Raw genomic sequence first — 23670 nt, forward strand, 5'->3', positions numbered from 1 at the left:
TTCAGTGCCTGCACAAGGACCAGCACAGCAGGAGAATCTCCTGGAACCCACCCCCCCCAGAGCGACAGGGCACCCCCCTCCTCCAGAACTGCCATGCTGGAGCCACAGGACACAAGGCTGGGGAGCACATCCTGGCGGTCAGATGCTCAAAGTAGCTTCACAAGTTCTTTAAGGAAAAGATCTCCTCTTCCTCCTGAAACCCTGCAGCCCAGCTCTCATTCATGAGCACCCGTGGGAATCCTGCCTTCCTCATCAGCATGCAGGGCTCGTTAACCTCCTGTGTCACACACTGCTCCGCTCCCGTCCCGCTGCCCAGATGGGACACGCTGCCAGTGGCATGATGCTGCAGCTGGAGGGCTGCTGCATCCCTGCAGACCTGCACTGATGAAGGCCACCACCTCTTGTCCCAGGGCTCGGACAAATTCAGTGCTGTGTGTTACAGGGAAACGCTCCGAACCCGTGGTCCAGGCTGAGACCGATACAACAGCCAGGCTCTGTTGAGAAAAGCATCATCTTCTTAATTTTTTTTTTCCCCTCCGTGGTAGCAGCCTGATAGCCTTAATGAGCAGCTAATTAGCAGTTCCTAACAGCATCAAGGAGCCAGGAAAAGAACCTGGGAGAATCTGGACAGAAAACAATTCAGCCAAGGCTCTGGCTGTGGAGGGAGCCTTCCAGCCTCCAAGGGTTTTCATTCTCCTCCCTCATCTTGGCACCGCGGGCACCTTCCAGCCCTGAGTAAAGCAACACCCTAAAGACTCGTTAGGTGCAATCAGGGCTCCTCGTTACACCCGCCGTGCAGGCAGGGCTGGGCACAGGCTCTGCTCAGGGTCGCTGCTCCACAGTGCACAAACACGTCTGCACTCACATGAGAGGAGGTGTTTGGAGTAGAAGGTGATGAGGTTTGCAGTGGCTCTGACTCACGCTGGGACTTCATCCCACGGTCTTACACCAGCCTCCCACTCCCTCCCTCCACCTCCAGCACACCTGCCTGGAAACACCAGCAAACCAACCAGGGACCTGCTGGGGGCTGAAGGGTGCTCTGGATCCTTCATGGTGGATGCTCTCTCATGCACAGAGTCCTGCAAAGCACTTTGTTTGCCCTCTATCAGGAGGTAGACCTCCACTATTTGTTCAGGTCTGTCATAGAATCACAGAACGGTTTGGGTTGGAAGGGACCTCCAAGATCATCCAGTTCCAACCCCCCTGCCATGGGCAGGGACACCTTCCACTACACCAGGTTGCCCAAAGCCTCATCCAACCTGGCCTTGAACACTTCCAGGGATGGGGCAGCCACAACTTCTCTAGGGAACCTGTTGGAACCTGTGCCAGTGCCTCATCACCCTCAGAGAGAAGAATTTCTTCCTTAGATCTCATTGAAATCTCCTCTGTTTCAGTTTAAAGCCACTGCCCCATGTCCTGTCACTACACACCCTTGTCCAAAGCCCTCTCCAGCTTTCTTGTAGCCCCTTTAGGTACTGGAAGGCTGCTGGAAGGTCTCCCCGGAGCCTTCTCTTCTCCAGGCTGAACGACTCTCCTTGCAAACCATCACACAGGAAACGCTGAGGGCTCACAGGACACCACAACCCATCTTGGATTCCACGCAACGAAGTCACCCGCCATTACCTACCTACTCACAAGCGTCCCAATCCCTCACGTCCCCAGGAGTCAGCTACACAAACCTTCCCACAGGTCCTCCTCCTCTAGCAAGACCTGCTCTAACTCTTTGACGGGCTGAAAGGACAACCCCACATCCCGCACACGGCCGAGAGCCGTCGCGTGGCACCACAACCCCCCAGGGGCACCGCTGCCACGAGCGCGGCAAGAGGGGCCCAGCGACGTGCCAAGATCTGCTCCATGCACGACTTCTGGGAGAATTCATAGCAGCAGGAAATGAAATGCAGCCTGCAGAGCGTGGAAATTAAGCCCGAGTTTGGACAGCTGCTCTGCTGGGCAGCTCACAGGGATCTGACTGCGAGCGGGTTAGATTTGAAAAAAAAAAAGAAAAATAAAAAAGTCCAAGGGTGCTGTTTGAACAGAGCTGGTTTATTAGGATTTTATTTAGCGCTAGATTGCCAGCCCTGGCGTGCGAGCCTTATCTTTGTTTCAGTGCTAATAATCCCTTTCCTCATCATTTTTATGGCTCCAGTGTGACTCCGCTGGCACCGCAGGCGCTGAAACGCTTTGGCCATCAACAGTTCCGCCAATAAACTCGCTCAGAGCAGCTGGCCCGACCGGATGAGTATTTCATCAGGATTGGCACACGAGGAGGAGGACATGATGAAGACTCTCAGCTGACCTGAAGGCCAACGCACGGTACCAGGGCAGGACGGCGGAAGGGGACGGCGGAAGGGCCCGGCGGTGCCACGCTCTGCCACTGCTCCCCATGGAGACCAACACCAAGTGCCCTGAAGCCACTTCACACCATAGAAAAGAGGCACCTTGGCCTGTTGCAGATGCCAGAGAGCCACCAAGGCAGCAGATCGCTCCGCACGCGTGGCCAGGAGCCAGGAGGTTCTGAGCATCACCCTCCTGCATCAGGTGGCTTTCACAAACCGACCCCACTTTCCATCAGCGCGATACGAAAGATGGGGAGGTTTAAGGAACAGGCTCAAAGAAGGGCAAAAAACCTCCACACCTCACCAAGAAGGGCTGGGTTTGGAGTAGGATAGACCCCATGCGGGCTGTGGTTGGATTTATTTTGTTATTCGTGCCCCTGGGGAATCAGGAGAGGTTTGGGTGGATTTCACAGGTTCCCCGGCAGAAGGGGGTGGAAGCTCATCCCGGCGCCGCGGCACTCACCGGCGGAAGGGACCGTGCAGCCTTTCTGGTGCTCGGAGGCCGAGTGCTTCTTGTAGGGCTTCTGCTCCGGCATCTCCTCCCTGTACGCCGCCGAGTCAAGGAGGGGAAACTTGCTCAGGACCGGGGACTGTGGGATGCTGGGCAGCGTCCGGGACTTCCCCAGCAGCGGCCGCTGCAGCTTTCTGTCCAGAGACCTTGAGGGGAGAAAACACAGGGCACAGCCCTTTCAGTAGGTGTCGTGGTTTTCGGACTGAGGGTCGAGACAAGAACCGAGAGGGAGCACCCACCAACCATGGTCCCGGGCACAACATGACTCAGGCTTTCTTCATAAAACAAAACAATTTATTAACAGTTACTCAACAAGAGACACAAGGGAATGAAACCGGTTACTTGAGAGGAGAAAAGAGAAAACAAGGCCAGATCTTAAAACAACACCTCCCCACCCCCTATTTCCTTTCGTTCCTGGCTCTACCTCCCCCCCGGCGGCGCAGGGGCACAGGGAATGGGGGAGTACAGGTCAGTTCATCCATGTTGTTCACTACCGCTCCTTTCTTAAAGGAGGAGGAGTCTTTACACCATTTTTCCCTTGCTTCGGTGGATCCCCTACTCACAAAGAAAAAGTCCTCAAACTTTTCCAGCGTGAGCCCTGCCCGCAGGATTGCCATCCTTCCCCATGGATCGCACCAGTTTGGACTTTACCAGTCTCGGCCCCTTAGGGAGCTGCTGCCACTCGCGTCGGCCGTCCCACGGTCTCCAGATGCCTCCATGACCTTGTCGTGCATCCCCTGCCCATTATTAACAGCACCTCGTCGTGTATCCCCTGCTCCACGACCTCTCCTGGGCTCAGGCATCTCTTCCCCGACGTGGGTTTCTCCACGGGCCACGGGTGGGTCTCTGCCCCGCCGAGCACACCCTGGCTGCAGGGGGCCGCCTGCCATCTTCACACCGATTTGCAAGGGAAACCTCAGCTCCAGCACCCCTCCTCCTGCTCCATCCTGACTGACCGGGTCGCTGTGGTTGTTTTCTCTTAGATATTAATCCTCTCTGGGGGAGCTCGGCCCGGCGGGCACCCCGGGAGCGGGGCGCTTCCCGAGTCCCCCACGCGGCTCCCCCGGCGCCATCTTGAGCACATGGTGCCAGCCCGGCCTGAGCGGCTGCCCGGCCGGGAGCCGGGAGCGAGGGCAGCGCCCTCCGCCCCTCTCCTCGTTCCTGGGCAAAAGCCCCTTTCCCACCCCTTTGTCCCAACTTAAATAGGGCCATTCGCAGAGGCGCCGATTTGGCACAACCCCCCGGGGGGGATGGGACTCAGATCTGGTGGCACAGGGAGCAAATCCCCTCTCCTGCCACCAGAACACCCCCCCACATCAAACTATCACAGTAGGTGAGATGGCTTCTTCAAGCCAGGAGCCCTCTCTAACCCACGATGCCACCAATGGAACGAGAACATACGGTCCTTCCCACCACCAGCCCGCATCCTTGGTTTGCAAAGCTGCTGCTGTTTCAGTAAAGCCTTTTCCCCCTCGCCAGCGTGTTTTAATTAGGATTTGCATCCTGAGCTGCAAACCACAGCCAGCACAAAGAGCGCACGGGGAATGCCAGCATCCCCCCCACCCCAAAACTCACAGATAATCAGAATTAAGCAAATAAACAAACCAGAGGGTTCAAGACTGAAATGATACAGGTTGTCTTTAAGAGAGTTAAAAGCCCCACTGAGCACCATCTGAGCCAGCAGAATGCTTTTTGTGGTGGGAACCACATCTCCCACGGACACGCACTATGGGGAAGGTGTCTACAGACTCTACCAAGACAGACTCCCAGAGCAGGCACAACAGAGGTCACGAAGGTGTCATCCAACATGTAGAAACACAAGTTCAAGATCTCTATGGGGTCAAAATTCAACCAATTCTGATGGTGGGGCTCAAAAGCTGCTGGGGTGACCAAGACGCACCCAATGTTCCAGCAGCATGACCACGAGCCACCGCCTCCTCCAAAACCCCAGAGCACGCCCAGGCTCGCAGCGGGCATGGGAGCAGGTCCCCTTTTCCTGCTTCACCCCGCAGCCTCCATCAAGGGATAGTCCTCACGTGCCATGCTCCAAAGATCCCAGAAATGCGATAAAAACGAAGAGATGCCCAACATCACCGCAGAGCGAGGAGACGTGGCAGGATTGCCCTGTGCTGGGGGCATCCCAGAACCACAGAGCCCCGTCCCCTGCTGTCGCAGAGCCCACACCTGAGCCCTACCTGCTCCCCCTCACCCCGAGGGTCTTGGCAAAGGGCCCCTCCGTGCACAAGGCTCTTCCCAAACCTCGCACTGAATGGTATGAAACTTTCAAATTTCCACCCCAAATTCAATTTGCAGCTGGTTTATGCTCATTTGTTCTCATGCCAACATTAACCTTTAGCTTAAATAATTATTCCCCCTGTCTGGTGTTCACTCCCGTGATTAATTTCCGTTACACCGCAGTCACGGCCCCCTTCGCCCTGTATTTTTCTAGGCTGATTCAGGCAAATTCTTGCAGCCTCCTCGCACAAAACGACCTCTCGTTGCCCACGGTTGTTTCCGCACCCCTCGCCTGCCCTCCCTCCAGCTCAGACCTGGCATCTTCCCCCACCCCGGAGCACCACGCAGAGCTGAGCTGCTGGTGCGGACAGCCAGACGAGCGCTCTGCCTCCCTCCTTCCACCTTACGGCACTAAATTTCATCCTATTTCCACTAAGCCCATCCTCAAGGTCGCACAGGGAGAGTCTATCACGCAAAAGCTCCCGGCCCTCGGCGGCTGCCTGTCACCGCCACGTTATCACCCTCATTTTTCACCCCCTTTACAACGGCGCTGACTGGTGTTGGCATCTGGTGTAATTCAGGGGTGAGCAGCGATGCCAGGGCCGGGGCAGAGCTACGGCACCACGCAGGGCTGCTGAGCGATGGTAACGCACCGGGCACCCCGCGACGGCGGGCACGGCGCAGGAGCCATCACCGTGGCCTCTTACCCAGACCCTTTCGGTCCATCGGAGCCGGGACGGGGACCACGTTTTGGCATTCAGGTTCAGAAATGTCCTTCATTTCCGCGTGAATCGCGTTTGCTGTTGATTCCCAGGCAACGCCGCGCCGCTCCGCTGAGCCGCCGCTGAGCGCGCTGGGGACGGGGACGGCCGCAGGGACGGCACTGCCCCGGCTCTGCGGAGGCACCGGGCACACAGCACCATCCTGCCCGCTCCGAGCCCCACGCTTGACTTGCCTGGGTGTGTAAACGAGCTGCGCCAGGAGGTACCAAAGCCAGAATCAGCATCTCGAGCTGTTTCTGTTCCAGTAAGATGTATGTACCTCTTATTGCAACCCGTTTCACTGGCACAAGACAACAGGGATGTAATTTAACCCATTGCTGTGCTGCATAAACGAGTCCTGGGCTCCGCCGGAGTTCGAAACATCCCTTCATCCTTGCAGGTAAATCTCAGCGCTTTTGAACACACCTGCGTACAGCTCCATCACCTGCACAACAGCATTAGCATTTTAAGTGCTGCCATCCCTTTGTGCCCGCAGTGCCACTCACACTGATCAAGGGGGGGGGTAAAAAGGGGAAGAATTCACACCCTTACAAGAGCAGTTTTTAGGTTGCGTAGCTGCAGAGAGGATTTGTATCAGAAAGAGCAAAGCAACTAGATACGTGTTTAGATCTGAAATCTGAACTCGAATTCCCAAGGGCACTCCGGCTCCATGGATCTACCATCCGATGCACAATGCAGCAACCGTCAGCCGGGCTCTGATGCCACCGGGAAGCCACACTGCATCTATGTTCGGTTCCCAAGTGGGCTCCACAGCTGGGTGTTATCAAGGATGCCACATCCCATTAGCAAAGATCCCTGATGGAGTGTAAAGCTCAATTAGAAAAGCCATAATCAATGCTGTTACAGCCTATATTTAGCTGCTGTTCAACGTTTTGGTAGAAAGGAGAGCACATAATCAAGTCTTGACAAGGGTGGAAAAATCCTTCTGGCTGCATGCGAGAGCTCAGGCAGGAGCCCAGTGACGGCTCCATTGCTCCCAGTCCACAGCAGGATGGGGAAATGTGAGAATGGTCACCAAGGCCAGGTCCCCTGTCCCCTGACACCCACCCTGGGGACAGCCACAGGGCACCGGCTGGGTGTGCCAGGCAGGGTGAAGCCCCACTGACCGCTCCAGCATCCATCCCCCACTTGAGTCTCAGCCCATGACACTTAGGGGACTTTGGTGCTGCTTCCCCAGGCTTTTATTGAAAGCAAACGGGTTAACAACAACAACAAAAAAAACATGAAAAAAAAAGAGGCACAACACATCTCAAAAGCTGTGCTGTGTCCGGTGCCTTCCCCATGGTTGTGTCTGAGAATCACAGAATGGTTTGGGTTGGAAGGGACCTTCAAGATCATCCAGTTCCAACCCCCCCGCCATGGCCAGGGACACCTTCCACTACACCAGGTTGCTCAAAGCCTCATCCAGCCTGGCCTTGAACACTTCCAGGGATGGGGCAGCCACAGCTTCTCTGGGCAACCTGGTCCAGTGCCTCAGCACCCTCAGAGGGAAGAATTTCTTCCTTAGGTCTCATCAAAATCTCCCCTCTTTCAGTTTAAATCCGTTGGCCCGTGTCCTGTCACTACAGACCCTTGTCCAAAGCCCCTCTCCAGCTTTCCTGTAGGGCCCCGTGTCATGGTCAGCAATCACAGAATCAATTGCTCAGGTCAGGACTCATGTCCTTACGGGATGGCTTCTCCATCACTCCAGGGAAAAAGAAGGTAAGGGCTGAGCAGAGATCAAGGGAAGGGAGGGCCAGAGAAAAGGTTGATGCAAGTTACACCAGGGAACTCCAGATTCCGCATTGCTCCTGCAAGCACTTGCACACCCCTCCCAGCCTGTCCCCCCCCCCTTAGTTCGACGTGGGAGAAGCTGCTCTCTGAAGGGCACTTCCCAGCCCAACCTAGAGAAGACAGAGTCTCCAGCTTAGCCAGGGGAAGGATGAAGGAGTCACGGCACCAGCCACAGCAGAAATCCAGCAACACAACAGACATAGCGAGCAGGAGGGAAAACATAACCCTAAACCCCTCTCACAATCCAAACATAACCCCCAGTGAACCTCACCGACGTACACAATTTCCCAGGGAACTGAGCAAGAAACCCTCCTGTTCATCTCCTGGCAATGCCTGAGGATGGTGCCCCTGTGGAGCTGCCCCGTTCCTGGGAAGAGGCAAGTCCTCGTCTTGCCACAGCGCTCAGTCCCAGCAGCTTCCAGGCAAACCCAAGCTGTGCTAATCCAGCTCCTCCAGAAGCTCGCAGAAAATGGGAAGGAGAGAAGGAGCGAGGCTAAAGATGGAGAGGGGCAGAGGAGCGGGGCACCAGCTGCTCCAGACCTTGCTCGCCTGCTCCAGAGCTGCAGCCCTGACCAGCGAGGTCATCTCCAAACCTCGATGGGGACGATGCACGTCCCAAAGAGTCACAGCCCCAAAAGGCAAATAAAGATTCAGAAAAAGAAGATGGAGAGGCCAAACGGCTGCTCCTCTCCCTGCAGGACCACACGGCATTTCACAGGAGTGGCTCCTCTAAACCCTCAGGCAATAAGTTCACTAACGCTGCCGAGCAAAGGAAGCTCATCCAGCTGAGGCTTTAGGGAAAAAACAGCTAAATGAGGCATTGAGATTAGCCCGGGATTGACAGAGGATGGCAAGGATGGGGCCAGGAGAGCCGAGTTACTCCAGATCCTCCCAGCCGGCGGCTGCTCCTGCCTGTAACACACTGCTCCTCCAAGGAGGTGTAACTTAGCAACCTGACCTTAAAAACTCAGCAAAGGTTTCAGCTGGGTTCAGGAAAATGAGAGATGCTACAAGCCAGGAGGAGCAATTACCCACCACAACCCTGTCCTGGACTGGGAAGGGCAGATATGCGTCTGCGGAGGGCGAGGGCAGGGTGCACCTCCTCTGCAGCTGGGACTGCAAGCAACAGCTGCAAAATTGGAAAAAAAAATAAAAATAAACAATCAAAATGGTCCCAGACATTCCCTGAAACAGCTTACAAGACCCAGCGGGGTGTAAGGCGACAGGCACGGGGGGACAACACGTATCCTGAAGAGCTCACGGCCCTGAAAGGCAAACCAGGATTCAGAAAAAATAATCCTGGATCAGCCTGGGCAGGAGGAGGTTTCCCGGCAGTGCTCAGCAAATTTTTACTGCCATCCCAGTTTGCCTCACCCCAATTTCTGTCTGCACCCAGGGGAGAGGCAGAGCCAGCTCCTGCGGGAAGCAGAGCTGGATCAGGGGCAGCCCCTCTCCTGGGCACCAACACGAGGCACAGCCGTGCCTCTGGCACCCTGGAGTGCCTGGCAATCCCCGAGTGCCAGCTCTGCTGCGGGGAGGCTGTGAGGAAGAGGAGATGAGCACTGGACCAGGTTGCCCAGAGAAGTTGTGGCTGCCCCATCCCTGGAAGTGTTCAAGGCCAGGTTGGATGAGGCTTTGGGCAACCTGGTGTAGTGGAAGGTGTCCCTGCCCATGGCAGGGGAGTTGGAACTGGATGATCTTGACCATCCCTTCCAACCCAATTCTCTGATTCCGTGACCTGTGCGATGCTCTCCTCCACTCCCGTCCGGACCGCAGCAGGACACAAGACAACACTGACCTGCAGCTGGTTTCCTGCAGAGGAGCTTCGCAAGGAGAAGGGAGCAGGGGAAGGGAAGCAGAAGAGGCTGCAAGTGCCTCAGAAGCTGTTTCTGGACAGAAGCACAAGGTGACAGCAGCAGCAGCCTCTGCGACACAGTCAGTGTGGTCCAAAGCCCAAACCAGTGGCAGGGTCCCACGGAGGGCTGGGAGTGAGGTTTAAGGGGATGGCACAGCAGCGGGGAAGCCTAGAGGAGTCTGAGAGGCAGGGATACAACCAGGTAAAATACAGGGTGGCTTCAAAAAGAAAAGCCCGAGGATTTAGGAAGAGCATGGCCTTCAGAGGGCACCCGCGCGTGTCCAAATCACCCTAGTTTGCTCTGGAAACCTTATCAACTGTTGGCAAACCCATGAGCCACTGGTACTTTGCCAGTGCCTCTGTGAATTGCAAAGCTAAAGAAAAATCACTGAGAAATCTTCCCTTCACGTTCAAAAACACCCAAACCGAAAATCTTCTTTTCTTGCTGCCCCGTATCCGAGTTAACCACCCAGAAGCCGCCGCAGAGGCGCAGCGGTTCTCATCTCACGGGCAGCAACCATCCCCGCTGTCCCGCCGCAGAACCCGCAGCGTGCCCAGCCACGTTTTTAGCAGGAGAGAGGAGCAGCCAACAGCACCGAGGGAGGAACCGTTTTAACGGAGAAGCCTGAGCATGGCTGCGTGGGACAGCCCGCCCCGGGCACTGTCCTCACCCCACTGGGCACCCCTGGTGGGCAGCCAGTACCCCCGTGCAGGAGGAGGTCCGCCCTCCAACATCTCTCTCTTCCCAATTGGAGCCAAAGCTCCATAAAAATGTCTTCCCGCTGTTAAAAGGTAACAGGGGCTGCAGAGCGGGGGTTGATAGCTGAAAACAGAGCATCTTTTATCTGGCTGCGAAGCAGTTTCAAAGCAAAACAAAAACCAAAACGGCATTCAGCTTGCAAGTTCAGAAAAGAAAGCAAAAAAAACCAAACAAACCAACCCAAAAAACATGTGAAGCTATAAAAATACCTTCCCAAGCTCAGCTGTGAGCTGGTAAATACCATGATTCCCACCAGCTGGTTTGCAAAAGCTTCCTCTCCTGCCATCTCTCTGGCTCAAAGTGCACCTCTCCAGCAGGGACCGTCGGAACAAAACACCGCCTGGCATCAGGGGAACAACTGCTCCTGCCCCTGCAAAGCTGCCTTCCAATTAGGAGGGATGAGACGGGCTCCAGGGGCTGCTGGAGGGGCAGGAGCGGAGGTGGCACACCCCTGTGCCAGGAAACACGGGAAGGGGCTCAGCAAAGCATCTCAGAAGAGCAGCATTCAGCACCCGTTGCCCTCCACGAGCCCAGCCGTGCCCCACTCCCAGCACCCTCCCTGCTGGGCTAAGGGCCAATTCCCAAACTTCCCAGAAAAAAGCCACAAGTCCTTTCCGTGGCAGCAGCTGCCCGCTGAGCCCGGAGCACTCCAGTGTGCGACAGCCGGTGCCACACCGACACCGCTGGCAGCCTCTCGCCCACCGGGCGTTTACCCGGTGTAGAGACCTACGGCCGCTCTGCTGGCACCCTGGGCACCCCCAGCACCAGCCCATCACTCCGAGCTCGCACCCGGCACGGCCAGCCCCAGCCAGCCCAGCACACGCTGCTTCAGGGAAACAAGGAAAAAAAAAAATAATGCCAATGTTTCACATCAGCAGCCCAGAAGCCGGGCACCGTGGCGGTGTTTTATAGCAACGCTTCCATTTCAACATCTATTTAAATGTGATTGTTAAAGTGGAAAAGGGAATACTTTGGGGGCAGACACTGCTGTTCATTTATTCGATGTTGGTTTCTTTGATTAAATAACCTTTTTTTCCAGCTTTTTTGCACACAGCAAACCAAATCAGCAGCCAGCAGGGAGCCCTCCCCTGTCCCCCCACAGCTCCCATGCACCTCGACGTGCTTCGTCCCTATGGTGCCACACGACCATCCCCTCCAAATCCCGCAGGGAAGAGGAGCCCCAGGCACCCCCTTGCCCATCTGCTGACCCACCCACCGTTGACGGGGTGAAGCAGGGCCCGGGCTCTCGGGAGGGCTCCGGCAGAGATGCCCAGCCCGGACCCGCTGGAGTTGCACCTCCTCAACAATACCAAAATTCAAAGACAGAAAGTCACCAGGGCCAGGGGAAGAAGCAGAAACATCTACAGAATATGAACATTTATACTGCTCACAAACTCCTCTGATAAATGGGGAAAGAGAGCAGACGAAGGTGAATCCCGGCACGACAGCGGAGCCAGTGAGCATCCCGAGAGCGGGACGGGCATCCATAACGACCAGCATTGTGAGCACTCGGGGTGCCCGCGCTCATAGCCAGGCTCTGCCACCCTGCGAAGCCAAGAGGATGGCTGAAGACACTTGGGATGCTCTGCAGGGAACACCAAAGGCTCACAGATCACGCTCTGAAAGGAGGATACCTTAAATCAAATACCTTAAGGAGGGTATTTCAGACAAACGAGGAAGATTAAAGATCTTGCACGCGGAAAGTCAGCTCACAAGCAGGATGCAACCCCAGGGACGTGCCAAGGACTCGCCAGCCTCGAGGCGGGCAAGGGGCAGCAACACATTTGGGACACGGCTGCTGTGTGATGGGCACGTTATTTCAGCGACAGAAACTGGCCCAGAGAAGAGCAACGCAGACACCACCACGGTTCCTTGTTTCAAATGGCAAAGCTTTCAGCACCACTCCGTTATTAACCCTACACCGACCGTTAAAGGTGGGGAAACACCGCGGTGAGATGGGGTTATGTGACCTGCCAAAGGCTGGCACAGAGCACAGACCTCCCGCTTCCCAGGCTCGCCAGACACCGAAACACAGACGTTGCGCCCCGGCTCCCGCTTTTCTTTCGCGGCGATTACTCATCTCCTGTTTGCCCTTGAAAAATTTCAGACAAAAGCTAACGAAGCACAAGCAACACAAAAGACAAGCATCCTGGCTCAAACTCCGAAAGGCTGGCTGACTTGGAAGATAAACACGTAACTGCCTCCTTTACACGAGGGCACGAAGGGGTCCAGCGTGACGCCCCGCGCCGCAGCCACCTCCAGCACCCACCACCTTCCTCTCACCCCCCTGCACCAGCACGAAATCCCCGGGGCAGGACCGGAGCGGCGATGCTCACCCTGCAGCCCCCAGCACGGCACAGCCCCTCCCCAGGACGCCCACCGGCTCCGTGGCCAAACTCCCGGTCCCGTTCCCAGTCTCATGACACAGGGCTGGGCTCCCCCGTTGCTTCCAAATCCGAGTCACACGACGGAGGAGACAAAAAGCCGCTGAGATCATCTTGGAAAGGACACTGCTGTTCCCGACAAACGCTGGGGAGACGCTTCAGGCATGAACTCTACGTGCTCCAGCACAAAAAGCAGAAAAGACGCTCGAGACATCTGTCGGGGCTGCTCGGCTTGTTTTAAATCCTGTAATTTCTGCAGCGTGACCAAGTTTTCCAGCACGTGAGGCTAACGATGGCAAAACTGGCCTATCTCTGACTACTAACCCCTGGCAAAAATACTTATTTCATGTGTTTTGGTCAAAAAAAAAATGTATTTATCATCATAGGGTTGGACAGCACGTTGTTGTTTTACACCCTCCTGGGCAGCACCCTCCATCCAGAGCCTTAGGCTGCTTTTCATTTTCCTCGGGAGCACCAGAACATGGGTAGCACGAGAGGCAGGTCACCACCACGCTCAGAAGGACAACGAACCTGTTTGACGAGACAGATTTTTACACTTTCAACGTGTAACAGAAATATCCCTTAAAAAAAACCAGCTTTCAATGAAGGAGTAACGGATGCTGCAAGGAGCTGGGAGCAGAGATTTCGGCAAGAGCAGGACTCCCCCCGACACTGCTGGAGGGGGTTCAGGGGTTTTATCTCTCTTTTGAGAAACAGCAAGGAGCAAACAGCGCAAACCCACCAGAAATGAAGCCCACTCCAGGTTTTCTCTGTAGCAGAGCGTTGACCTGCAGCCGGGCGCAGAAGAGCCACCCTGGCCACGGCAGAAGCGGGCAGCTCCCGGTCCACGCCACCCCCAGGGCCTCGTGCACAAGAAACTGTCCCTGCAGGGCTGCAGGTCCATCCCATGGGATGCAAGGGCAGCAAAGCCCAAAAGCATCCCATTTCGAAGGAGGAACCCGGGCAGAGCGGCAGCTGCCGGGCTGCCTGTGAGCCATCCCAACTTAGCACCGGGACGGATCCTGCCAGGGGAAGCACGTACCTGCTGCTGCCCCTCGGGAGGAAAACCAGCCCCTGGAACCATCAGTGTGAACAGGGCTCTCGCTCTTCCCACCTCTCCGGAAAAGATTAACGTTAAAAGCCAGCGCGATGAATCGGCACGCGCTGGGGCTCCGCTCTCCTTCCCCCCCAGAACTCCGCTTGTACCTAATCCGCCAGCACCCTAAGGGGTTAACAGCACCATCAGTCAGCATCGCTTTTAGGCTTCTGTCACAGGATGTATTTTCTCCCTGTATCCCCCAAGAATATTCTCCTACCGGCTGCCAGGCGGTTGGTGCAGGAGCAGGCTGAGCCGTCGGCACCGGAGATGGCCGGAGGATGAAACCCCGAGCCGTCCTGCCTGGCCAACAACAGGGAATTTCCTCAGCAACAAACCTCCCCGACATAAAACCAGCCTCTGTTCCTCAAGAACACAAATGTGACACAGTTTTTATGCCTTCTGAAGGTCACCAAGGTGGTAGGGATAAATAATCCCTACTGCTCCAAGGGACAATCCGTGGGGGTGCCGGCTGCGGGTGTATCTCTGGAGACTTCTATAACATGCACCAGGACAGAGTCAGCCCATAATCGAAATTTTAGCTATTTGTTCTTCAAAGCAACAGAAAAGTGCGCTGAAGCTTTCCGTTTTTTTCCACAAACGTGGATTTGCAGCCAAAAAAAACCCAAAAAAGACCTAACGAAGGCAGTCACTTGGATCCTGCGCACAGGGCGGGCAGCAGCCGGCGGACAAAAACACCAGCTCCGGTGGCTTCCAAGCACCAAAGCCCATGGAAGCACATGGATGCTCCGGGTACCCAAGGGGCTGCCTGGGGCAGGGGCTCTGCTCCCCCCTAGCCGAAGCGGCTGCCGTAGCCAGCTAACCAGAGGGAGCTGCTTATTCCCACCCGCGTTCTTTCCCATCAAAAAATGCAAACTAAAAATATTTTGCATACATTTGTAGAATTGCCAACTATTCCTACAGGAGAAAACAAAGAATATTTTTTTGGGGAAAAAAAACAACCAAACTTTTTAATTATTAAAGAAAGTATTCTGGTCTTCTCATTTGAAATATTCTAAACAGAAGTCTCCTTTTTTTCTTTCCTCTTCGAAATGTTTCTTCCTGGGTCTAGAAAAGTCTCCTTTGTCAACCCAACTCCCCTCCCCTTCCTCTCTAACTCGTCAGGAGCCCCATCTCAGCCCATCTCCTGCAGCAGAACATCAGCTGGATGCTCTCAGGAACAGCCCTCTCCTCCCAAACTTCCCCCCAGGAGGGTGCCAGGCTGGGCACATCGCCACTCCGTCTCCGATTTCTGCCCCCCGTGTAGGGGCCAGGTCAGAGCTGGTCATGTTTAGGAGATCCTCCAGCATCCGAGGTCCTTCCCCGCTCAGCTCCCTGCAGCAGGATGCTGAGCATGATAGATGACACTATACTCAGACCCCTCCAGATCATATTGGCATTTCTTCCCTGCTCCCCAGGGCTCTCCCCACCACCCCACGGGCACCCACGGGCTCCAGCACCGCCATCCGTTCAGCTCTATGCCTCCTCGAGGCACACGGGGGCACAGAGCCCCTTCCCTCCACCTCCAAGGGCAAGCGGTGCCGATGCAGCCAGATATCTTGACGACTGGTAGCAGGGCAGCCAGCACCCCAGAGCTCCCTGTGCCCAGTAGGGCCCCCCTCAAAACCCACTCCCAGCTGGAGAAAAGCCCCCCGAGCCACACCAGCCCAGAGCCGGGCTGCTCAGCATCCCCACCGCCCCGGCTCTGCCTGGCGTGGGCACAGAGGGGCAAACAGGGACACTCTCCTTTCGGAGACCTTCCCCTCGCCAGCCACCACTACTATCAGAAGCTGGTAAAGTTCACATCCTCTGTCTGGAAGCGCTTCCTTCCCCTTCTGCCCGCGCCAGTCCCGGTGTGTGCTGCTGGTGCCTCTGTTTCCGACCTGCCCACCCACCCGGCTGTGACTCAGTGCCAAGCAGTGGGGGAATCAGCAATCAAACAGTCTTTCGAGCAGCCATGATTCACCGGCCAAGGCCTTCTGCTGAAGAAGTTTTCTGCAGTCATGCTACGTACGTCATTCCCCCCGAGAGGAACCGAGAGGTCCCTTGCAAGGACAGGTTTGATGGGAATCATAGCATGGTTTGGGTTGGAAGGGACCTCCAAGATCACCCAGTTCCAACCCGCCTGCCATGGGCAGGGACACCTTCCACTACACCAGGTTGCCCAAAGCCTCATCCAACCTGGCCTTGAACACTTCCAGGGATGGGGCAGCCACAACTTCTCTGGGAAACCTGCTCCAGTGCCTCACCACCCTCAATGTAAAAAATTTCTTCCTTAGATGTCATCAAAATCTCCCCTCTTTCCGTTTAAAGCCATTGTCCCTTGTCCTGTCACTACACACCCCTGTCCAAAGTCCCTCTCCAGCTTTCTTGTAGCCCCTTTAGGTACTGGAAGGCTGCTGGAAGGTCTCCCTGGAGCCTTCCCTTCTCCAGGCTGCTCCCCAATCCCCCTCCTGATAGATCACAGCCGCGGCGACGCAAACAACGGGGGAGAGCAAAGCTAAGAAGCCTCTTTAGGTTTGACATGCAAAGCCCAGGCAGCTCAAATCAAGCGACAACAGCTAAATGTCATTTCTGCCCGTGGCACCGCCACTCCGCTCGCAGAACAGAACCGGTCACGTCTGACGGCTCATCATCGTCGCGAGACACCGGGGACGCGGCGCTCGCGCAGCCTGGGGAAAAGCTGACGCAGAGGAGAGGGGAGGAAGGCTCAGTCCTTCACCTACCACACACCACCAGCGCGAGGGTGAAGGAGGCGGCCACGAAACGCAAGAGCTGAAAGGCACCGGTCACCCCAAGTGCCACCGGTCACCCCAAGTGCCACCGGTCACCCCAAGAGCCACAACCACCTGGCACCACGATGCCAGAGCGGGTGGGAGAGCACAGCAGCAGCGCTCCCGACTCCGAAGGAGCCTCTCCAGCAGCACGCAAGGCTGGGGCAGCCGTCCAGCCAGATGTGCCACCCCAGAGCTCTCCGCAACCCACCCAGCATCTCCATCTGAAAGAGGCTGAAGGTTTCAGCTGCAGCTCCTGAAGCTCCTTCTCCTGTTCTCGCACGGCCACGCAACGACACCAGCCAAGCGGTGACGGTGCTGAGTGTCTGCTGCATTTAACGGGATTAACGAGGGCTCAGCACTTCTGCAGAGTCACTAACACTGGATTTAGGACCCTATTTCCAGCTCAGCGTGTCAACCACTGGCACGGAGCACTTCCACGCAGCAGCAATGGATAACCATTTTTTTTTATTTTTTTTTTTTTTTAATAGCTTACGATGATCTGTTGCAGCAAAAATGTGAATCCATGCACCCACAGATGTTCTCCTGCTGGCCTCTCAGCAGGTGAGGTGGGTGTCAGTGCTGGAAAGTTTCAAATACAAGTGCCACAAACACCTTCTTGACTAGTTTCAGGTGGAAACTTGTCACGTAACCCAAAACTCTTCCAAGTTCTTTACTTGTTTTCCTCTTTTAAAACGCAGGTATCTGTCCATATTGACATCTCATAGAATAGTTTAGGTTGGAAGGGACCTTCAAGATCGTCCAGTTCCAACCCCCCTGCCATGGGCAGGGACACCCTCCACTACATCAGGTTGCTCAAAGCCTCATCCAACCCAGGCTTGAACCCTTGAACATTGAACTCCTCTGGACCTGCTCCAACAGCTCCATATCTCTCATGTCGTTTAGAAGCAGAAAGGTTTTGTTCAAAATGGATCAAAAACAAAGCAGGAAAATTCAGCCAAACTATCAGCTGTGTGTGGGAGACCCTCAGTGCCCTTCAGAGATGCCCCATTGGGGGCAAGTTTCACTGTGTGTTAAAAGCCCCTCAGCCAGCTCAAGCTGCAGGATACAATGCCTGGGAAAATGGTCCATGCACCCAGACACCCTCGAGCTCCCAGCGAGGCTGGCAGATGGACAGAGGCTCCCCTGGAGCTCCAGGCACTGCCCCACCGCTCTGTGCACCCCAACTGACTTCCTGCCCCATCCTACCAGCTCTTAACTCCTACATGTGTTTAAGACTGTCAGCATTGACTGAAAACCCCCAGACTGGGGCTCGGAAGGAGGGGGCTCAGTCATCAGCACCACATTCAACATGACACCGGGCAACTCAGTGCCACCGCGACACAGCCTGGGACGGAGTGCCAGGTGGTGATGCCCCAGTGACGGCGGCTCAAGTCGTAAGCCAGAGGTGGAAGACCCGCTGCCGCTTTTATCTGTGCAGCTAACACGGGATTTGTTCCTTCACTGCAGTTTTCCAGCCCCAAAACTTGCCAGTTCCTCCTCTTCCCCAACACGACAGACGTGCTGCCAGAGCCGAACAGATATTTTTAAACACCCAAAAACAACTAAGCAGAATCCTGCCAAGAAAACATTGCCCACTACCCCTCCCCACTTACCCACCAAACTATGCCCCTCTGCCCTGCTCTCGTGAGAGCCCCCTGCAGTGCTGCCTTCAGCTCTGGGGTCCCCAACATCAGAAGGACATGGAGCTGTTGGAGCGGGTCCAGAGGAGGACATGAAGATGATTCGAGGGCTGGAGCACCTCTGCTATGGAGACAGGCTGAGAGAGTTGGGGCTGTTCAACCTGCAGAAGAAAAGGCTCTGGGGAAACCTTCCAGCAGCTTTCCAGTACCCAAAGGGCCTACAAGAAAGCTGGAGAGGGGCTTTGGACAAGGGTCTGTAGTGACAGGACACGGGGCAATGGCTTTGAACTGAAAGAGGCCAGATTTTGATGGGATCTAAGGAAGAAATTCTTTACATTGAGGGTGGTGAGGTACTGGTCCAGGTTGCCCAGAGCAGTTGTGGCTGCCCTATCCCTGGAAGTGTTCAAGACCAGGTTGGATGATGCTTTGAGCAACCTGGTGTAGTGGAGGGTTTCCCTGCCCATGGCAGGGGGGCTGGAACTGGATGATCTTTGAGGCCCCTTCCAACCCAAACCATTCTGTGATTCTATACGACAACGAACGCAGATCAGGATATCAGCGTGGAAAACACCCCGAAAGGATGGGAGGTAACAGCTCCCCATTGCAAAGAGCAGCTCCTCAGTCCAGCCTCTCTCTAGGCCCATGATGGGCTTCAACGCTGATGGAGTGACAGGGACACCCGGACCCACCTCTGCTCCCACTGCGAGTGCAAAGATGGAGCACATCCCGGAGCACCATTCCTCCAAGTTTGAGAGCATCTAAAGACAGGGACAAAACAGGCTGGGCAATTTGAAATTTTTATGTGATTTAATCCTTATGTAATTCAATTAATTGCTAATTAACACCAACTTACAATCACCAATTCAGTTATTGAGAAAAAAGCCACCGAAACCCTAAAGCTAACACCCTGACTGCCTGGTTCAGCACAAGCCAACCACCTCCCCGTTTCCCAAGCTTGGCTTCCCCACAGGTCCCCCCACCTCCTCCCCAGCCAGGATAAAGTTCCTCTCCTGGAGCCCACCGAGGACAAAGGCTCTTCACTCCCCAAGTTTTTAGAGGTCTTCAGTTCTGCTGCTCCCAAAGCTGAAGGTCTCCCCAGGAGAAGCGATGCAAGATCCAAAACCAGGCACACATCTCTCCTTCCTCTCCCCCCATCCTGAAGATCTCCTTTCCCATAACCAGGCAGCCATCTCCAGATGAGCACGTTAAAGCCCCTCTGTGGGGACCACACGGGGCTCTGGGGACCACAGAGGAGTGGAGAGGTGACAGCTATCAAAGAGGGAACGTGCCTCAACCTCCTGAAGGCAGGTGAGCAGATCTGTCCCAAAACACTACTGGGCCAAGAGAGAAAGCCACTAAATCAAAGAGCCTCCCAGTTCCTGCCTAGAGGACAAAACGCCTCCCCAAAGCCACCCCTGGGCAGTACTTGGGATCTTTAACCGAGTGCCACATGTTGCTGCTGCAGGTCACAGCTCCCGCGAAAGGACTGGCATCCTCAGGGAATTCTCTCGGCTGCCATTGCATTCAGGCCAAGACCAACCTCAAGGGTCTCCTTGAGAACTTCTCCAAGAACTGTCAGCTCTTGTCAGATGGCACCAGATCCCCATCCTCCCAGCAGATCCCAGTCCAGGATTCTGCCAGGCGAGCTCGCTGCTCAGCAGCCTTGGCAGGAAAGGTGCCAGCCCGCTTCCAAAAACTTCAGCTCGCCCTGGACCCTCCCTGGCACACGCACGGCCGCTTTCTCAGCCCCTTGATGTGCCAATCCGCTATCAAAAGCCACAGGAACCCAAAATTAGTTATCCGGCCCTTTCAGCTCAAAATAGCTCGCTAAAATAGATGAGCTATTTTGTATAACCTGTCTTTCCCTTTCATTACTCCTCCGTGCCAGAAGCAGATCCTCTCTATCCATCCTGCCAACACGCCGGGAGCTGGGCACGAGCACCTCGAGGCTGGCACTGTAAGATAAAACAAAGACCAAAACCCTCAAACCCCAGCACGCAGCCCCAGCCTCTCCTGTCCTTTGCCCACGGGCACTCGCACCCAGTTCTGCAGCCTCCGAGCCGCGGAGAAATCAACCCCTGCCATGATCCAACTCTTGGTCCTGCCCAAAGCCGTGCAGCTCCAGCGCCAGCCACGATGAGTGTTTGGATCATCCATCAACGCTCCTACTAGATTGAAGAGAGTTACTGCAAATAAATCACTTCCACGCTTCCCCGCGACCGGCGCTGGCTGCGTGTCTGCGCTCAGTCACTCCCACCGGGAGAAGCTGGATGCTGGGGGAAACCACGACACAGCTCTGTGCCACAGGCCACGGCAGGGCACGAGGGCACGGGGCACGTCGGGGGCTGCAGAGCTCCCACGAGCATCGCGTTTGGCCAACAGCACCCAAGCGTGGGGAGGGACGATGCTATTGCTGGGCTCCTCTTCCGCGCACAAGTCTGAACCCACAAATTCCCAAATCCAGCCGACTCGCTCAACCCACCTCGTACGCGCTGCCTTTTCTGGAGGCGTCGTTTCAAAACGCAGAGATATTCCTTAAGGCCATAACTACACACCTTGCTAATATCTGCGAGGTCCTCTGAGAACGCGTGGGCCCGCTATTCTTAGAATTTAATAACTCCAGTTAGTGCATCCCCTTTCCTGCAGAGCTGCCCACGCGTGTTTGCCGTGGCCCCGGGGGACTGCGCGGCGTCGGGAAGCGCAGTGGGACCCGTTAGGCACCACGCTGCTGAGCCTGGGCTGCAGGATCTCCGGTGACTCCGTGCACGCGGAGGTGTGGGGTCTGAGCATCTTATCTGCTCAAATCTGCCCGCGTTAGCATAAAGAAATGAAATAAAACTAGGAAATTGTTCATCAGAGCTAGAAAAAGCACTGTCCAAAGAGAAAGGACAGGGTCAGACAGGGCAGTGGATGCCTTTCGTTTGCTTTCGGATCCCAGCCATGAAGCGTTCAGCTTTTTGGGTGCCAGCAGCCAGTTCAGCTTGGGGCCGGGGGCTCAGCTGGGGCTTCTCCACGTGCAGACCTTGGAGGGGAAAACCAGGCAAAACTCTCAAGTAGCTTGGGTGAAAAGTGACACTGATTTCAAAAGCATCCCATGCTTCAATCAACGTTTTCACTTCCATAATCAACCGTGTGCAATCAAGGGAACGGGCTCGGTAGCTGCAGGTGCACTCGAGCCCTGGTGCCAGGGGAGCCGGGGGCACCGGGGGCACCGTCCGTGTGCTCAGGGCCAGCCCAGAGCAGCTGCCCTGCAGCCGCTGTGGGGCACAGGGGGCAAAACACGCCAAGGTGCAGGGAGAACACGGCTGGACCCCCTGGGCATGTGTAGAAACTGCTGCTTAACCAGCCCCACAGAGCAGAGCTCCGACAGGCAGCAGCCTCTATGGAGACCCACGGTGAGCCACATTCCTGAGTGAAGGAAGCGCTCAAACATCTCCATACTCAGCATCCCCCCCGAAAATCTGGTACCTGAGCTACACATCAGCAATGCCACCTTTGTGGCTAACGCCCCAGGGTTAGGAGGGCACCGTGATATCTCCCTTTACGTGGGAAACCACCCAACTGCCCCCAAAACACAAGGTCCAGGACTGTAGCACCCTGTGCACGGGGCATCAATAGGGTGCAGAGCCCCAGGAGCACCTTGTCTCCCTTGTGCCAGGGAGAGGCCGAGCCGTGGCACAGGCTGCACAGCAGCAAACCCCAGGGACATACCGTGCCCGATGACACCCAAAGAACCGACCTGCCTCACACCCGCCTGCAGCGGGTGTGCACTGGCACAGCAAAACCTGCCCAGGATACCGAGAGAGAGCAGAACAAAGCTCAGCCACGGACGTTTCTGCGTTTCTGGAGAAACCATGCCGTGCTCCGAGCGAGCAGGGAAGAGGCGACCGTCTCCGGTAACCACGGAGGGGAAGGGGGGAGACAGCCATAACGCATCACGTCTCACCAGCAACATGGGGAGCAGCAGGAGGGGCCCAAGCAACGGACCTCCAACTTCCTTCTGATCCACGCAGATACTTCAACCTGGTGTAGTGGAGGGTGTCCCTGCCCATGGCAGGGGGGTTGGAACTGGATGATCTTTGAGGTCCCTTCCAACCCAAACCGTTCTGTGATTCTATGATTCAACACCCTGTACGGAGCATGAGATGCTCAACAACCTGGGGAGAAGCTGAGTGGATATGCTGGTGCTGGTTTTACCCTCCGTGTGGCCCTGCACAGACCTGCACCCTCCAGAAGTGGGAAGGCACATCTGCAGGTCAGCGGGGGGATTAGGGGACACACGCTGCTGGGGCTGGTAGCCCCGTCCCACCAGGAGTCCTCGCAGGGGAAAAAAGCCCAGAGCAGCATCAAGCACGAGCCACGTCCTACAAGCTGCACGTAACCTCCACGGCGAGCCGGCCGCCCCGGCACTGAGCAGTTTCCTTAATTGCAATAACCGCGTTCACGTTGCAAAACAAGGACACGTGCACCCCACAGCTGGGGCTGGCCCTGCTGCCTCCCGCCGTGACCCTCAGCACCTCGACGGCAACACGCTCCCAGGGCACTGCCAGACAGCCCAAAGCCACCATCCCCAGCGCATCCCCCTTATCAACCCACACCCCGAATGAGCCGATGACAAGCCGTGTGTCCATCTGCCCAGAGGACGCCCGTGGCCATCACATCCCGTCCCTGAGCACAACCCCTCCCCGGCCGCCGCGTGCTCCATCACCACCACATACACGCGCGTTTTCAACTCTGCCCGGGAAGCCACTTCTCGGTGCCCGCGCAGTCAGGGGTTTCGCCGGCGGCAGCTCGAGGGGCAGAGGGAGGGAAGGGCAGTTGCGGTACGATAACCTCCCCGCTGTAACGAGGAGGCAGCACGACGCAGAACGCAGAAGACAGAGGCAAGCAGGTCCACGTGCACACGGCCATGCAGCAGACGTCCGAGATGCGCCACTGACACCTGGGATGTGCCCTGTGCGGGCACCGAGCCTGCTGGAGATGTCCCGCAGCAATGAGCTGCTCAGGAGCCCCGGACAGGACTGCAGTGATGCTTCCAGAGCTCCTGGCTTGCTCCCAAGCCCCCTCCCAGCCCCAGGACAGGGAAAGGGTAAGCAAAACACCAAGGACTGTATCTCCCACCCCGCCGCCCCCGGGCACACGCGGAGGCACCAGGACAGAGATGCCACTGCCACCCCATACCTGCACTCGGTGAGACTACAGCAACAGCTCCCGCTCCGCCGGCCCCGCCGCCCGGAGCGCAGTTCCGTCCTCGACTTCCTCAGGCTGAAGTATTCCGTCAGCTTCCCGAACGAAGCCATGGCCCCCACGGCGTCCGAGCGTGTGCCCGCCTGCGTCCCTGGGCGCCGGTCCCACCGCACGCTCACGCATGCTATACCCCAGCTGCGCCCAGCACCCTGCGCGCTCGCTTAGCCCGCGGGACCGGGAAGGGAGCACTGTGAGTCCAAGAGAGAGAGAGACACAGCACAAGGCAGGAGGAGTTTAGCTGGGAATTACTTTCTGGATGGTCCACAGAGCGCCC

General features: G+C 56.3%; 1 protein-coding gene across 2 annotated transcripts in view; it reads right to left on the minus strand.

Annotated features, from left to right (window-relative positions):
* The window catches only part of LOC104372901 (ankyrin repeat and fibronectin type-III domain-containing protein 1), a 199212-nt gene extending 175763 nt beyond the window's left edge, over positions 1-23449 (minus strand). For both annotated transcript variants that reach the window (XM_086622227.1, XM_086622226.1), the window contains exons 1-2: positions 23331-23449; positions 2800-2993 (exon numbers count right to left, since the gene is read on the minus strand). In XM_086622227.1, the coding sequence (XP_086478353.1) occupies positions 2800-2993; positions 23331-23449 (313 nt within the window). The remainder of the gene's footprint in view (positions 1-2799; positions 2994-23330) is intronic.
* Between the last annotated feature and the right edge of the window lie 221 nt (positions 23450-23670).

The sequence above is a fragment of the Tauraco erythrolophus genome, chromosome 17, assembly GCF_009769465.1.
Source record: "Tauraco erythrolophus isolate bTauEry1 chromosome 17, bTauEry1.pri, whole genome shotgun sequence".
In the NCBI taxonomy this organism is placed as follows: domain Eukaryota; kingdom Metazoa; phylum Chordata; class Aves; order Musophagiformes; family Musophagidae; genus Tauraco; species Tauraco erythrolophus.